At 39.3% G+C, this 17,333-nt stretch overlaps 1 protein-coding gene across 5 annotated transcripts in view; it reads right to left on the reverse strand.

Annotated features, from left to right (window-relative positions):
- Positions 1–17,333, reverse strand: part of HECTD4 (HECT domain E3 ubiquitin protein ligase 4) — a 179,885-nt gene that overhangs the window by 86,354 nt on the left and 76,198 nt on the right. For all 5 annotated transcript variants that reach the window (XM_075996573.1, XM_075996572.1, XM_075996571.1 and 2 more), the window contains exons 9-15: positions 14,995–15,153; positions 10,470–10,583; positions 9,610–9,750; positions 3,733–3,965; positions 3,214–3,359; positions 1,416–1,486; positions 78–183 (exon numbers count right to left, since the gene is read on the reverse strand). In XM_075996573.1, coding sequence (XP_075852688.1) covers positions 78–183; positions 1,416–1,486; positions 3,214–3,359; positions 3,733–3,965; positions 9,610–9,750; positions 10,470–10,583; positions 14,995–15,153 — 970 coding nt within the window. The remainder of the gene's footprint in view (positions 1–77; positions 184–1,415; positions 1,487–3,213; positions 3,360–3,732; positions 3,966–9,609; positions 9,751–10,469; positions 10,584–14,994; positions 15,154–17,333) is intronic.

The following is a 17,333-nucleotide window of genomic DNA, read 5'->3' on the forward strand; positions in this document are numbered from 1 at the left end:
AAACACATCTAAATGGAAATTAATGACTCAGAAGAATACAAAGAAAGGGCTAGAGTGAATAACATAACTAGTGTCACCTGTAATGCTCATCTTCATCGCTGCCAAATCGGTTGTTTTGAAGCTGTTCAGCTAAGTTGGTTAGGATCACATCCCTCAGCTGCGAGAGTCCGCTGTTTCTCTCTCCTAACACAGAACAAAGCTCCGTGAACGACCCAGATACGGCACTTAGAAAACTGATGCTGGCTGGGCGCAGTGGCTCACGCCTGCAATCCTAATACTCTGGGAGGCTGAGGCGGGAGGATTATTTGAGCTGAGGAGCTCAAGAGCAGCTTGAGCAATAGCGAGACTAAAATTACAAAAAATTAGCCGGGTGTTGTGGCACCAGTAGTCCCAGCCAATCAGGAGGCTGAGGCATGAGGATCACTTGAGCCCAGGAGTTCGGGGTTGCAGTGAGCTATGATGATGCCACTGTACTTACTGTACCGGGGGCAACAGAGTGAGATTCTGTCCCCTCAAAAAAGGAAAGAAAACTGATGCTATTTTTGTTTGTGTTTTTTTTTTCCAGAGACAAGGTCTTGCTCTGTCACCCAGGTTGGAATGGAGGGCCTGATCATAGCTCACTGCAATCTCGAACCCTGCCCTCACACAATTCTCCTGCCTCAGCCTCCTGAGTAGCTAGGACTGCAGGCGTGCCAGGTAATTTTTCTTCTTCTTCTTCTTCTTTTTTTTTTTTTTTGAGATAAGGGTCTCACTGTTTTGCCCAGGCTGGTCTTGAACTCTTGGCTTCAAGTGATCTTCCTGCTTTGATCTCCCAAAGTGTTGTAATTATAGGCATGAGCCACCATGCCCAGCCAAAAAAGTTGTTAATCAAGTAGATTGCTGACAATCTAGGGGCAGGCATATGGAACTGGACTTGCACAAACTACAGCAGCAAAAACTACTGTATAACCAATCAAACTTTTTGAACCCAAATTGTGATCAAAGTATAATTACCTTCTTGATATAAAGTGTGACTTATAAATCCTTAAAGTAATGTTGCTTTTAAATGTAGACTGTTTTTAACACAGTATCTTTTGTTGTTGTTTAGTCTAACTTAAAAAGTTAGGCTTTAATGTGTGGGAAAAACTGGCTTAGAAATCACCAAGAAGTCATTATTTTAAAACATTTCTTAAACATCGATAGTCCCATACATTATGGTAAGCAGTGGAGACAGAGGTTTATAAAGCTTAAAGATACATATAAAACCCATAGTTTCTGCTTTCAATTTGATTTAAGTGTTGGCATATATGCAGATACATTTTTAAAATATGCTAACAGACATGAAGAAGAAAGTATCGATTATCTTAATATCTAGTTGTTTCCTTAGGGACAAAAAAAGGATGGTTGTTCAAGGATAATTAAAGGATAACTCTCACCTTCTGTTAAGACCAGCTTAAGTAAGTTATTGATTTCAGTTTCACCTGGGTACAAGATATTTAAACCAGAGCTGAAATGACAGAAAAGTCAGAAAGTTTTTAAGCCAATGTCCCAGAAAATCCAAACTCTAAATATTTAAATTTCATTTTTATTAAAGATGCCAGTTTGATTACATAAAACTCTGAAGTTTTATTACTAAAAAGCCATATGAACCTAAATTCACTGTCATGATCCAGTTCAGTCACTTCCATGGTAAATGGCATCCATCTCCTCCTCCTCTTAGGAATTAAAATGGTAAAAGAATTGGTAAGCTATGAAAAAAGTCAATGTTGTCAAGCCTATATATAAACAGATTGTGCTTCCTCCCCACCAAATTCACTTGAGAGAAGGAATTTCTAATTCTCAGCTTTACCAAAAGGGCAGGAAGAATAAATAGTATTGGAAAGAGTATCAGAATTTTTTCTTTTATTTTTTATTGAGATTTGACATACAATAAAGTGCACATATTTAACTTATATAATTTGATAAGTCTGACATACGTATATACCTATGAAACCATCACCACAATCAAGATAGTGACTATACCCGTGTCCCTAGAAGTTGCCTCATGGCACCAGTTTTTTCGTTTGTTTTTTATTTTCCTTTCACCAAGAAATCAGGGCACCAGATTTTAATCATTACCTTAATGCTCAACAGAGAGAGATCCAAAGCATACTCTATTTGTGGAAGGAAAAATAATTCTGTCATCTATGCTAACCCCTGTCACATGGTTCTTTCAGACTAACCACTCAGTTCTCTTTTGGTCACTAAATTATACTTGGTCACATTAAGGCTATATTCCTGGATAAAAGTTCACTGAACTAAAAAAAAAAATTGATGATAAATTGAAAATGGCCTCATGTCTAAGAAGGTTTTAGCAGATTGATAAAGGCTAACATTGTTGAACACTCACTCACTTTGCATCAAGCCCTGCCTTGGGCAAACCTCGCAAACCCACAACACAGGTGCTGTTTTTTTTTGTTTTGTTTTGGTTTGGTTTTTTTTTTGACAGAGTCTCGCTTTGTTGCCCAGGCTAGAGAGTGCTCTGGCATCAGCCTAGCTCACAGCAACCTCAAACTCCTGGGCTCAAGCAATCCTGTTGCCTCAGCCTCCCGAGTAGCTGGGACTACAGGCATGCGCCACCATGCCTGGCTAATTTTTTCTATATATATTAGTTGGTCAATTAATTTCTTTCTATTTATAGTAGAGACGGGGGGTCTCACCCTTGCTCAGGCTGGTTTCGAACTCCTGACCTCAAGCAATTCGCCCGCCTCGGCCTCCCAGAGTGCTAGGATTACAGGTGTGAGCCACCTCGCCCGGCCCAGGTGCTGTTTTTACACCCTTCTCACAGCTGAGGAAATGGAGGTCTCAAACGAAGGTCATGGCTAGTAAGTGGCAAAGATTAGAACTCAGATCTGCCTATTACCAAAACCTGGTTCTTAACCACCCTGCCACACTCTCTGCCAAATGAGAAGATCAGCTTGTAAACGATCAAAATATCTCCTTAAAAGGGTTTTTGTTTTGTTTTTTTAAGATTCAAAAGGTGAGATGAGGAAATGTAGGTACACAGTTGGCTTCGGTCCTCTGAGGGTGGGGCTCCAAAGCCCATTCCAGTTAAATTATCCCAATTATCCCCAGTGCATGGGGACTGTGGGAGAGGGTGACAGACATCCACGCTAGCAGCTGGCAGGGAAGATTCCCACGCTTTGAAGGAGAATCATTTTGCAGAGAGCACTACCAAAATCACCTGCTGCTTACCTGATGGCAAGGCAGACTTCCTTCTGAATTTCAGGGCAAATCTGATCTTTTGGTGCCATCAACAACTGCCAAAGCAGCAATCCTGACCGTCGAATGATGTCTCGATTCCTTTCAGTTTGTGGGCTGAAGAAAAATTTAAACACCACCTACAGAAACATAAGGAGTATATCTGAAAATGCTAATTCTGCTGGGGATAAAATTATCCCTATGAAAAAAGTACACGGTAGATATTCGGTGGATAAATAACCAGGTGGATTTTTTAACCACAATCTCTTCTATTGTATAATGGTATAATTATAGTAAATATTTGGCATATATTAATTGCAATGAGCAATGTACAGTAATATTCCATTATCTGCAGTGCAATGAATATGATAATACTAATTATAGGATTAAAATGTGGTTAAGATGTGAAACAAGAATGCCATTAGATTTTTCTTGTACAAATTAGCTGGCCAAAGCCGAGGTTTGTGTTTCTTTGTCTCTGTCATCTTATTTATCTCAAAACAGTGTATTTACCTGAAAGACAACGAGGATGCAGCGTATAATACAGGTATCTCCGTTGACCATGGCCTTCTCCATAATGTCACAAATACTGCTAAGATGGTGTGCTTCAATCGGATGCTGCTTGCCCAAGACACTTGTGATTGGAAGATTGGGGTTGGTAGCAAGAAGATTGAGTTGGTGTATGCACATCGCACCAACGTGGTGCAGTAATTGGTTTATAACCTCATTCGTGGTTATAGCCTCTTCTAGAAGATGAAAAGGAAATCAGTGAGGAAAGATGTCCCTATGGGTGGTCCTGGAGGAACAGACCTCTGACTCACAACAGGCTGGCACACACACACTAGGAGAGAATATCTTGGCAACAGTCTCTTTTGCTGCTGCTGAAGAACCCTCCTCCCTGCCACTGGTGCTGGGGTGAAAATCTGGGGAGTTCATTTGTTTAGAACACAAGTGGCTCCCACTTACTGAGCTCATCCTATATGCTGAACAACGGGCTAAATGCTTTAGAGGCTTTACTCTACGTGGTGGTTCTAAACCTGCTTTGCAGGGCAATAAACCAAGAGTGTCAGAGTGGTTAAATAACTTGCCCTGGGTCACACAGCTAAGAAGTAGCAGAGCTGGGATTTGATTTCAGGCCATCTCAGCCCACAGTTCATGCTGATCACCATTCTAGTAAAATCTCTCCATCTTGTATGGCTGCTCCATGATAGAATCCCCCTGTCCATAAATCTCTCTACCCACAGTACCTCAACATTTTAATCTCATTTAGTCATCACAGCCTAGACATCCATCAATTAAACTTGTGATAGTTGACAAGCATCCTCTTAAATAACAATACACATATTTCATGAGCGGTTACAGGTATTCAGGCAACAGAGGTGAAAATAATCCAAATAGACAAAGTATTAAAAAAAATGCTTTTTTCCCTTAAAACTAGCTTAATGAACTGCCTGAAAGAAATGGGAAAATAGGTAATCTTGGAGAAGGAGGCCTGGGCGGGGGACCTTAGAGTTACAAAGGGTTGTGGGCACTGGGAACTACGAAGACAGGACTCAAAGAAAACTGAAGAGAAAGGGGACTTGGCCAAAATGAAACTTTTTGATTGTGTATTAACCCCCAGGCCAGACTGGTGGGTCTTTAGCCTTATCACAGGGGAATTCAGGTGAGTACTATTCATCTTGATCAAAGACTTTTTGAAAACCAGCTTTGGGACCTACTGAAATAAAGGAGAGTGTCAATTTTTTATTTTGCATTCCATGGGGAGCTAGTAGAGATATCTGAGCAGAGGAGTAAGAGATCCATCCTCAGGCTGGGCGTGGTGGCTCACGCCTGTAATCCTAGCACTCTGGGAGGCCGAGGTGGGAGGATTGCTTGAGTTCAGGAGTTCGAGACCAGCCTGAGCAAGAGCAAAACATTGTCTCTACTATAAATAGAAAGAAATTAGCCAAACAAGTAAAAACAGAAAAAATTAGCCGGGCATGGTGGCACGTGCCTGTAGTCCCAGCTACTGGGGAGGCTGAGTTTGAAGGATCTCTTGAGCCCAGGAGTTTGAGGTTGCTGTGAGCTAGGCTGACGCCATGGCACTCTAGCCAGGGCAACAGAGTGAGACTCTGTCTCAAAAAAAAAAAAAAAAAAAAATCCATCCTAAGATTGCAAAAGACTCCTTGGCTGCTCAGTGGCAATTGTCAGGAAGAAAGATCCATGAGTGAGCTGCTACAATAATGCAGGTGAAGACAATGATGGCTCAGACTAGAGCAGTAGCAGCACAGTTGGTGGGAAATATAGGATTTGCTGACATCCACTTGGATGTGGGGTGTGAGAGAAAGAGTCAAAGATAACTCAAATCTCTCAGTCTGTGTATATGAAAGAATGGGGATTCATATACTGAAATAGATACAAATTTGGAGAAGAAGAGACACAGAAAGTTTGTTTAGGTTGAAAATGCATTCTGGATAACCAAGTGGAGGTAAATACCTAAGTCTACGGTTCAGGCAAGGGGTGTGGGAATCACTATTATATATATAGTTGACTTTCTTTTCTTCTTTTTGCTGGTTGTTTTTTCTCCAGCTTTACCAAGGTATAATTTACATGCCATGAAACTCACCCACTCTAAGTACACAATTCAATAATTTTTAGCAAATTTATATAAATAACAAAATCAAGAATAAAAGCAGAGAAATTATTACTGACCCTATAGATATTAAAATAATTATAAGGAAATACTACGAGCAACTTTATGTCAATAAATAAGCAAACCTAGATGAAATGCACAAATTTCTAGAAAGGCACAAATAACCAAAACTAACTCAAGAACAAACAGAATATAGGAATAGTTATGTAGCCTTAAAGTATCACTCCCCCCAAAATTTATTAATTACTGTTGGTAATTAACATAGATATCTATAAATTCTCTAATAGTCTTCCTTTCAGGAGTTAGAGATTAAGACCCGTTCCCTTGAGTGTGGTCTAGACTTAATGACTTGCTTCTAACAAATAGATTATGAAAAGGGAAAAGTGGCAACATTATAGTAGAGAAAGCTGGTAGACAACATTTAAACCAAGTGAACATTTTTTTTTTTTTTTTTTGAGACAGGATCTCGCTGTGTTGCCTGGACTAGATTGCAGTGGCGTCATCATAGCTCACAGCAACCTCAAATTCCTGGGCTCAAGCGATCCTACTGCCTCAGCCTCCCGAGTAGCTGGGACTACAGGCATGCACCACTGTGCCAGGCTGACTTTTTCCTTTTTTTTTTTTTTTTTTTGGTAAAGACGAGGTCTTGCTCTTGCTTAGGCTGCTCTTGAACTCTTGGTCTCAAGCAATCTTCCCACCTCAGCCTCCCAAAGTACTACAGGCATGAGCCACCGTTACTGGCTCCAAGTGATCAATTTTAAATGTCCCTAGTAATAAATCATGTTGATATTATGTACCATGGAATATGATATAATGTGAAACAGACATCACTTCTCTGGTATTCTTCCCCAAAATCCATAACCTCAGTTTAATCATGAGTAAAAAATCAGATGAAGTCAAATGGAAGGACATTCTACAAATGCCTGACCAGTACTCCTCAAGGGCCCTTTTCTGTTCTTCAGGTAGGTTAACTCTATCTATCTATAGGTTAACTCTATCTATCTACAGGTTAACTCTATCTATCTACAGGTTAACTCTATCTATCTATAGGTTAACTCTATCTATCTATAGGTTAACTCTATCTATCTATAGGTTAACTCTATCTATCTGTGCCATGTTTGCTGATTATTTCTTCCACCAACTGAAATCTGCTGCTGAGCCACTCTACTGACATTTTCTTTTCAGTTATTATGCTTTTCAAATCCACAATTTCCATCTGGTTCTTTGTTTTTTTAAATTCTTTACTGAAATTCTCTGTTTAGTCATAGTCATCATACTTTCCTTTAATCTTTAAAGCTTGAATTCTTTTAGTTCTTTAAACATATGTATAATGGCTGCTTTAAAGTCTTCATCTGACTTCATCAGCTCAACATCCAGTATCCCCTGCATTGCGTGGTTACTGATTTCTCTGCTTATTTATTTTTTCAAATCCTTGTTCCTTTCTTTCATTTATTTTTATTGTTCTTGTTTCTATTTCTAAACCTGGCTTCCTAGGGCCACCTGGTCACCCTTGTCTGTATTCCTTCATGTTGTCAACCAATGATTAGTCAGACCTTGAGCAATAACACTTGAGCAATAACACTTACACCCTGGATGGTCTGTGTGTTTTAGGGGAAGCACACCAAAGTTTGGGTACTTTTGAGCTCTGCCCTAGTTTTTACTTTCTGTTTGGGCCCTCTCACAACTCTGCATATGTATGTAGGCCCACGTGTAGCCAGAGATGTGTGAACAGGCCTCTTCTGTATAGGTGTGTGGAGAGCTTATCAAGGTGCCTAGAGCTTTCTCACTATCAGATCTCACTATTAAACTTCTAGCTAGTCTGCTGGTCCGCTGCTGGCTCCACCAGGGCCACGTCTCAGGCAGCTAAACCACAGGTCTGCGTCATGTGTTTGCCACCAAGATAACCTCTGTAACTGACAATGCTGCTGGGCATAAGGTCTTTCCATGCTCTGTTCCCAATCAAGTCAGTCCCTTCTGGCAGCAAAGATGCTGCTTCTAACAATCTTCCCCACCCTGGGAAAACTGTGCTGACCAAGCTTGAAGCGCCTGGGGATAGGCACAGCCCCAGCTAGGAACACCATAGACTTCTACTTCTTCCCCAAAGTTCAGTGTTTCTCTTTAGCAAAAACCATTCTCATTTTGGTGCATGCCTTTGGCCAATTTCCCGAGCCTGCAAATAGTTGTTTTTGCTAATTTTTTCTGTTTTAGTATTGCTTTATGGGGAGAGGACTTGCTGGGTGATTCACTCCTCCACATCAACATAATTGACTTTAAAGACAAGATTTTAATTAATTTCATATTAACTTAATATTCAGAATGTTCATACTAATATTAAAAAATACAGGCCGGGCACAGTGGCTCACGCCTGTAATCCTAGCACTCTGGGAGGCCGAGGCAGGCAGATCACTTGAGGTCAGGAGTTTGAAACCAGCCTGAGCAAGAGCGAGACCCCGTCTCTACTGTAAATAGAAAGAAATTAATTGGCCAACTAATATATATAGAAAAAATTAGCCAGGCATGGTGGTGCATGCCTGTAGTCCCAGCTACTCGAGAGGGCTGAGGCAGCAGGATTGCTTGAGCCCAGGAGTTTGAGGTTGTTGTGAGCTAGGCTGACGCCATGGTACTCACTCTAGCCTGGGCAACAAAGTGAGACTCTGTCTCAAAAAAAACAAACAAAAAAACAAAGGCCCTTCACTGGTAACTCTTCTAACTTATATACAAATAAGTCATTATCAATGTAAAACACTGTAACAGCATATAATCCCATGCTGAATACAAATAATCAATTTTTTTTTTTTTTTTAAAGACAGAGTCTCACTCTGTTGCCCTGGCGAAAGTGCTGTGGCATCAGCCTTGCTCACAGCAACCTCAAACTCCTGGGCTCAAGCAATCCTCCTGCCTCAGCCTCCCGAGTAGTTGAAACTACAGGCATGCGCCACCATGCCCGGCTAATTTTTTCTATATATTTTTAGTTGGCCAATTAATTTCTTTCTATTTTCAGTAGCGACGGGGTCTCGCTCTTGCTCAGGCTGGTCTCAAACTCCTGACCTTGAGCAATCTGCTCACGTTGGCCTCCCAGAGAACTAGGATTACAGGCGTGAGCCACCGCGCCCAGCCCAAATAACAGATTTTTACACCATAGTTTTGACCATTTCAAGAGGGACATAACAATTTTCCTTTATAAAAGTCTATGGGCCACCTCAAAAGCTCTATTTATTTATATACTTCTTTTTTTTTTTTTTGAGACAGAGTCTCACTTTGTTGCCCAGGCTAGAGTGAGTGCCGTAGTGTCAGCCTCGCTCACAGCAACCTCAAACTCCTGGGCTCAAGCAATCCTCCTGCCTCAGCCTCCCAAGTAGCTGGGACTACAGGCATGCGCCACCACGCCAGGCTAATTTTTTTCTATATATATTAGTTGGCCAATTAATTTCTTTCTATTTATAGTAGAGACGGGTCTCGCTCTTGCTCAGGCTGGTTTCGAACTCCTGACCTCAAGCAATCTGCCCACCTTGGCCTCCCAGAGAGATAGGATTACAGGCGTGAGCCATCGCGCCCGGCCTACTTACATACTTCTTTACATAATTATGAACCAATCTTTCAGGTTATAGATAACAAAGGATTTGGGGTTTCTTAGTTCAAAGAGGGAAGGCTGGTGACACATTTTGGTGTTGGTCTATGTCCACACCTACTAATGCTGCCGTGTACTCCCACATTTCAGGGGGAAAATCTCTTCCTGCCAGACCATGACTGCACCTCACCTTTGGGCTCAGTGATAATGTGGCTGACTCCCAGTCTCTGGCAGACATAATGGAAGGCTTGGTTCCCAGGGTTACACCACTGATCGATATAGTCATTCGAGCACGTCCACAGCATGTTGTTCACTGTATCATAACAGGCACCTGCAAAAAGAGCACACTATTCAACTGTCATGTCACCATCTGCCTGCATACATGTTTCTCCTAGGCACTGTCGAAGAGTGTTGGGGCAAGCACTCCTCTAATGTTGACAATCCCCATCCCTACTCCCATTGAGTTACTGGGCAAAGCACTAGGTTGAGACTCAGCAAGAAGCCAGGATTTAATTTTTAATTTTGCTTGACTCCTACATGAGAAGGAATAAACCTCACAAAATAGGTATGCCTTAGTAACCGATTTATATGTGACCTACTTTAAAAAGGATTTAAGTGGCTTACATTAAAAACAGGTACAACAGGACCAGTTAACATTCACAATAAAAAGCCCTAGTAACTGAGCCCAAATTTTGATACAAGCTTCCCAGTAGCCAGGGCAAAGAGAAAAATCCAATATGCCACATAATGTTCATTTTCTAACAAGTATACCAATTCCTCACAGGAAATCAACCTTTTTAAGGGATGAGCTTTGAGAATTTGTTAACAGCATCATCACCCAACCTAATGGACAGTATCTTCAACAGCAATTTATTTAGAAGAATTTTACATGTGGCAATTTCTTGTACTGATTCCGCAAATCAAATAATACTATAAAAAAATTATTTCTTTTCAGGGAACTAGAATACCACAGGGAATTGGAAAGATTTTTCAAAAGAAAGTTCCTAAAACTTTAAATGTTCCCAGGAAATGTGTGCATGTATTTCTTACCCAATCCTGGTACAAGAGCACCACGCCCCAGTGAGCTTCCTGCAGCATCTATGAGATCCGCACGACTTGTAAACTGACCATCTGAAATATTATACACCAAGCTGGAGGCTAGGACTTAAGAAACAAAGATTAAGCTGTTTAGTGAGCCTGAAGATTATTTTTCAAAGTTTACATTTTAGGCTTTTAACAAGACTTTTATAAAAATCGCACCCTTATCTGTTGGGTTTTTATTGTTGTTGTTTTTGTTGGTGGTAGTAACAATGAGGAGATGAAGAATACTTGAGTAAGACCACAGAAGGAACTGTCACCAAAATATCTTCCTAAATTTAATACTGAACCACTTTTGAGAGTGTTTTTAATATGGCAACTTTTGCAAGAAAGTTTTTTCTATATAGATTACCAAAAGGGTATCTGCAAAAAGGGTTATGATTATTAACACCACAAGGTAACAACGTTTATATGAAATACTTTACAGGCCAGGTGTGGTGGCTCAGACCTATAATCCTAGCACTCTGGGAGGCTGAGGTGGGAGGATCGCTTGAGGTCAGGAGTTTGAGACCAGCCTAAACAACAGCTCAACCCTAAAGCTCTACTAAAAATAGAAAAATTAGCCAGGTGCAGTGGAGTACACCTGTAGTCCCAGCTACTTGGGAGGCTGAGGCAGGAGGATCACTTGAGCCCAGGAGTTTGAGGTTGAATTGAGCTATGATGATGCCACTATACTATAGCCAGGGTGACAGAGCGAGACTCTGGCTCTGTCTCAAAAAAAAAAAAAGAAAATTAATGTTGACAATTTTTAATACAACATTTTAACAAATTAAAGAAGGAAATTATACAGCTCCAATATGTGTAACACCATACTGTGTCTCTTGAGTTTTTCTTTTTCTTATTCCCACCACCCTAGTAGTTCAGATCCTATTATGCCTGCCTCGAGTTATGACCTACATTATACTCTTTCTTCTCTATTTTTTACTGTTCCATCCTAAACACCAACAAAATGATCTTCTCAGAATATCTTTTTCATGGTGCTTACCATACATATACCTTTCCCCCACTTGACAACTTATATAAATAATATCCATTTTTCACAGCTTAAACCCTAAGACCTCATCAAGTCTCTCCTTCCTACTCCACTCCACAGTGAGCCTGTCTTGGATTCCACGGCATGCACCTCTGTTCCACGTGGTCCCAGCAGGGACACAGCATCGTCTATCGTTTCTCATCTCATACATCTACATCATTTCTCCAAACTAGACTATGAGCTCCTAACGGCAAGGACCAATTCTTCCACTTACTGAGCAGCCCCCACAGTGACCAATGTGCAACAGGACACAGAGGGAATCTAAGCATTTACTGATTTGCTGGGCTAAAACAGAATCACTTCGTAAGCTACATCCTCATGAAAGAGTGACACCATGAAGACCTGCTTTAATCAAATGGGGTCAATCTCAACTGAGCGAAAAAGCCATGCCAAGGAGACTAAAGAAAAGTTTAGGCCGGGCGCGGTGGCTCACGCCTGTAATCCTAGCACTCTGGGAGGCCGAGGCGGGCAGATCGCTCGAGGTCGGGAGTTCGAAACCAGCCTGAGCAAGAGCGAGACCTCGTCTCTACTATAAATAGAAAGAAATTAATTGGCTAATATATATAGAAAAAAAAATTAACTGGGCATGGTGGCGCATGCCTGTAGTCCCAGCTACTTGGGAGGCTGAGGCAGAAGGATTACTTGAGCCCAGGAGTTTGAGGTTGCTGTGAGCTAGGCTGACGCCACGGCACTCACTCTAGCCTGGGCAACAAAGTGAGACTCTGTCTCAAAAAAAAAAAAAAAAAAAAAAGAAAAGTTTAATAAGACTAACAGTCAATAAAAAGATAAATAACCCGATTTTAAAAATGGACAAAAGATTTGAATAGATATTCCTCTAAGAAGATATACAAATGGCCAATAAGCACACAAAAAGATGTTCAGCGTCATTAGTCATTATGGAAATGCAAATCAAAACTACTTCAGGCCGGGCGCTGTGGCTCACGCCTGTAATCCTAGCTCTTGGGAGGCCGAGGCGGGTGGATTGCTCAAGGTCAGGAGTTCAAAACCAGCCTGAGCAAGAGCGAGACCCCGTCTCTACTATAAATAGAAAGAAATTAATTGGCCAACTGATATATATATATAAAAAAAATTAGCCGAGCATGGTGGCACATGCCTGTAGTCCCAGCTACTCGGGAGGCTGAGGCAGAAGGATCACTCAAGCCCAGGAGTTTGAGGTTGCTGTGAGCTAGGCTGACGCCACGGCACTCACTCTAGCCTGGACAACAAAGCGAGACTCTGTCTCAAAAAACAAACAAACAAACAAACAAACAAACAAAAAAAACTACTTCATATCCACAAGGATGGCTATAATAAAAAAAAATGAAAATAACAAATGTTGATGAAGATGTAGAAAAGCTGGAACCATTATACACTGGTGATGAGAATGTAAAATGATACAGCTACTTTGGAGGTTCCTCCAAAGGGTAAACATACAGTTTCCATAATGACCCAGCAATTCTACCCAAGAGAAATGAAAAAAATATCAACACAAAAACTTATATACTAATGTTTGTAGCATCATTATTCAAAATAGCAAAAAGTAGAAACAACTCAAACATCCATCAACTGATGAATGGATAAACGAAATGGGGCATCATTCATATAATGAAACATGATTCAACTATAAAAAGGAATAAAGTACTGATTCATGCTACAACATAGATTAACCTTGAAAACATTATATTAACTAAAAAAAGCCAGTCATGAAGGGCCATATAGTATATAATTCCATTTACATAAAAAGTCCAGAATAGGTAAATCCATAGAACACAAGGTAGACTGGTGGATGCCAGCGGTTGGGGCGTAGGGAGAGCAACTGCTAATGGGTATGGAATTTCCTTTTGGGGTGACAGGTAGATAGTGGTAACGACTGCAGAACTCTGTGAATATACTAAAAATTACTGATTTACTTTTTTTCTTTTATTAGAGAAAGTCTTACTGTTGCCCTGGCTGGAGTGCAGTGATACAATCACAGCTCAGTGCCACCTCAAACTCTGGGGCTCAAGTGATCCTCCCACCTCTGCCTCCCAAAGCCCTGTAATTATAGGACTAAGACACTGCACCCAGCCTGAATTGTATTTAAAGTGGTGAATTTTATGATATAAGTTATAGCTCAATATATTTTTTAAATTTTTACAAAAGGCTAAAGTAAATTTGCACGATTTACTCTGCCCTAGGGGTTAAAGGAGAAAGCCTGGTCACATGCACTGTTAGAGAAAACAAGCTGTTGAAAAAAAGTCCAACCAATTTGATTTTAAAGGCAAAAGAGTTTGGAGTTGTTATGAATATCTAAATTCTGAGCACATGCAACTACTTGAAATGGCCTAAGATTAAGCTGATATTATATACATGATTTAGTTTAGACTGCTAAGATCATATTTATATCTGTAGGCTTTGGTTAGAGTAAGAAATGCTTTTTAAAAATCTAAATATGAAATAAAATCCTTTAATGGAATTACTGTAAGAAAATAATTTTAAGAGGACAGAATATAAAATATTGGGGAATTAAAATAAGTAAACTGATTCTAAAACATTTTATATGCTTAAATTCCAAGAAAAAAAATGCAAAAAAATTGTTGCCATATACAAAAAGAACATTTTGTTTTGTGTGTGTACTTTAGAAATATTCTAACATATTTTATTGCATTTGATCATCAAACAATGATGTGAGATGCTATTATCCTTTTATTTTCTACAATTGGGAAAACTGAGTCTGAGAGGGGTTAAATGATATCCCTAAGGTAGTAAAGTTAGCAAATGGTAATAGAAAAGGAATTTTTTTTGGTTCTGTATTTTATTCCATTTAACTTAACTTCCATCCACTTAACTATGTAGCCACTCTGGTTTTTTTTTTATTTTTCATTTTTTTTTTATTTTTTTTTTTTTACACAGGACAAGAACTAATTTTTTTATTTTTCATTTTTTTTTTTTATGTAGCCACTCTGAAGCCACAATCTCATTGCTTTAATTGCTATATTGTGCTCCCTTATAAAAATATATGTACATTTAAAAACAGTAATACAATTTTACATTTATTTTCTTCTCTACTTTTTTTGCTTAACATTTTGTGTGTCCTAAAATGGAGGTGTGTTTTACATACTTATTTTAATAGCTTTGGAATTCTATCATAGTGAGTAGAGCTCTTGCCATGTCATCAGTAAGTAATCTGGCAAAAGATCATTTCTTCCCTAAAACCTTGCTGAACTATTATTTCTAGTAATTTTACAGGATGACAGTTTTCAAAAGTATATATTATGTAACTACAAAAAAATTCTATTTTTAAATCCTCCTAGCCTATAACTATTGATAATTATTTTTGATGTTATAAGAGAGCTATTGCAAACAACTATTTAAGAAAGCCAGTTTAAAATAATTAACAGGACAGCCTTACATTTCAGAGTTTGAGATAAATTGGGAATAGTGCCACCAGTAAAATTCACTTACTTTTTAAAGATGACAAACCACTTGTTCCACCAAAAAGAGAGCGGGTGGCGGAGCTGCCTGATCCCCCTGGAGGTGGCACCAGCATCACCAGGTACGTGCCACAGGTATAGATAGGCGTCTTCCGTAGCATTTTTAGAGGCAGCCCACAGCTAGTATTTGCTAGAGAAAGGAATGAAAATGCTAAGTAAAAATATTTTACACAGACATTAACCTGATTACCAAAACAGATTAAGGTATAATGAGGAAGCCCCAAACGAAGATATACCTCAATTAAGAAAACAGAACATTATTACTCTTAGTGGTGGATTAAAACAAGAAGGAAAAAAGAAACAGAGCAAAAAGTAATAGCTAAGGAAAATATAATTATCTTCTGGCTCCACAGACTGACCCCAGGCCTCCTACTATATGGTGTGAACATTTCTTGAAGGTGTTCCCAATCTTCAATATGCCCTCATGTCTCTAAAAATTCTTTTAAAAGAATGAATCCTCACATGGACTAAATTTCAAAATAAGAGAAGAATCCTCCTGTTTGTGTTTCCCCTAGAAAACAGATACAGATTGAGTACTCTTATCTGAATTGCTGGGCACCAGAAGTGTTTCGGATTTCAGATTTTTTCAGATTTTGGAAATATTTGCGTCACGCCAGTTGAGCTTCCCTAATCCATAAATCTGAAATCCAAAATGCTCCAGTGAGCATTTCCTTTGAACATTATGTCAGTACTCAGAAAGTTTCAGATTTTGGAGCATTTGGGATTTTCAGATTTGGTATGCTCCACCTGTATTCCCATGAAGATCTGTTTTTCAGCTTATACAGAACAAATTCTTGACAGGCTTGTGATATTATACTCACTACAAACAACTCTGCACATGAAATCAGCCAAAAATTTCAACCTAATAAAAGCTTTCACACTATCTATCACAAAATAATTTTATACCTGCATGATTTATTATAACCCATTATATTAATAGGTATTTTTTCTTTTTTTAGGGCCAATGACATTAACTACCATTAAGCAAGTAATTTTTGTTTCTAATCAAGAGGTGTAAAACTATACTTTAATCTCCCCTATTTACTGGCATATCTGAAATTTGGAGTGAATTTAAGGATTTTCTATATACTAGGCTAGTGAGGATCGATGATGTCAACAGAAAATCAATCAGAGTGCTTTACTTAGAAAGATGTCAGGCTATAAAATATAACAACTTATCATTCATAGTCTAGAAACATGAAAAGTTGTTTTAAAAAGGTTTAGATAAGAAAAATGAGTAAGTGAAACCTAATCTATCTGATATTTGTTTTGAATGCTTATGCTTTTAAAAAGCTTCATTTTTTTAATGTAAGCTCCTACAAGTATATTCTTTTCTCAGGACATAAATTCAGGAGCATAACTTTCTACTGGTAAGAAACCCAAAAAGGGGCCAGGAGTGGTGGCTCACACCTGTAATCCTAGCACTCTGGGAGGCCGAGGCGGGCAGATTGCTCGAGGTCAGGAGTTTGAGACCAGCTTGAGCAAGAGCAAGAGCAAGACCCCATCTCTACTAAAAATAGAAAGAATTAGTCAGACAACTAAAAATATATATAAAAAGTTAGCTGGGCCTGGCGGCACATGCCTGTAGTCCCAGCTACTCGGGAGGCTGAGGCAGTAGGATAGCTTGAGCCCAGGAGTTTGAGGTTGCTATGAGCTAGGCTGATGCCATGGCACTCTAGCCCAGGCAACAGGGTGAGACTCTGTCTCAAATAAATAAATAAAATTAAATTAATTGGCCAACTAAAAAAAAAATATATATATATATATATATATAATTAGCCAGGCATGGTTGTGCATGCCTGTAGTCCCAGCTACTCAAGAGGCTGAGGCAAAAGGGTTGCTTGAGCCCAGGAGTTTGAGGTCGCTGTGAGCTAGGCTGAGGCCACGGCACTCTAGCCAGGGCAACAGAGTGAGACTCTGTCTCAAAAAACAAACAAACAAAGAAAAAACCAATACAGCAGGATGTTAGTACTTCAAGATAGGAGTCTGCAACCTCCTCATTTGCCAGCAAATTAATAAACTCCTCTTTTCTTCTCCTCAAAAAGGAAAGAAAAAGAAACCCAAAAAGGGCAACAATTGGAAAATTAGAAACTTTGTGAGCATAACACTTCACCAAGATGTTTTAATAGACATTAAATGACAATAGGTATTAGTTTTTCAGAGAATAAAAACGTTTAGACTCTCTAAATGTTCACTTAGTTTTCAAAAGTTTGCTTAATTTATAACTGGTGAATTTTTAATGCAGCAACATCATATTAAATATATACATGGAGAATATATATAAAAGTACAATGAGACCACATGTTGAGA

This window comes from Microcebus murinus, chromosome 22 (assembly GCF_040939455.1).
Source record: "Microcebus murinus isolate Inina chromosome 22, M.murinus_Inina_mat1.0, whole genome shotgun sequence".
In the NCBI taxonomy this organism is placed as follows: domain Eukaryota; kingdom Metazoa; phylum Chordata; class Mammalia; order Primates; family Cheirogaleidae; genus Microcebus; species Microcebus murinus.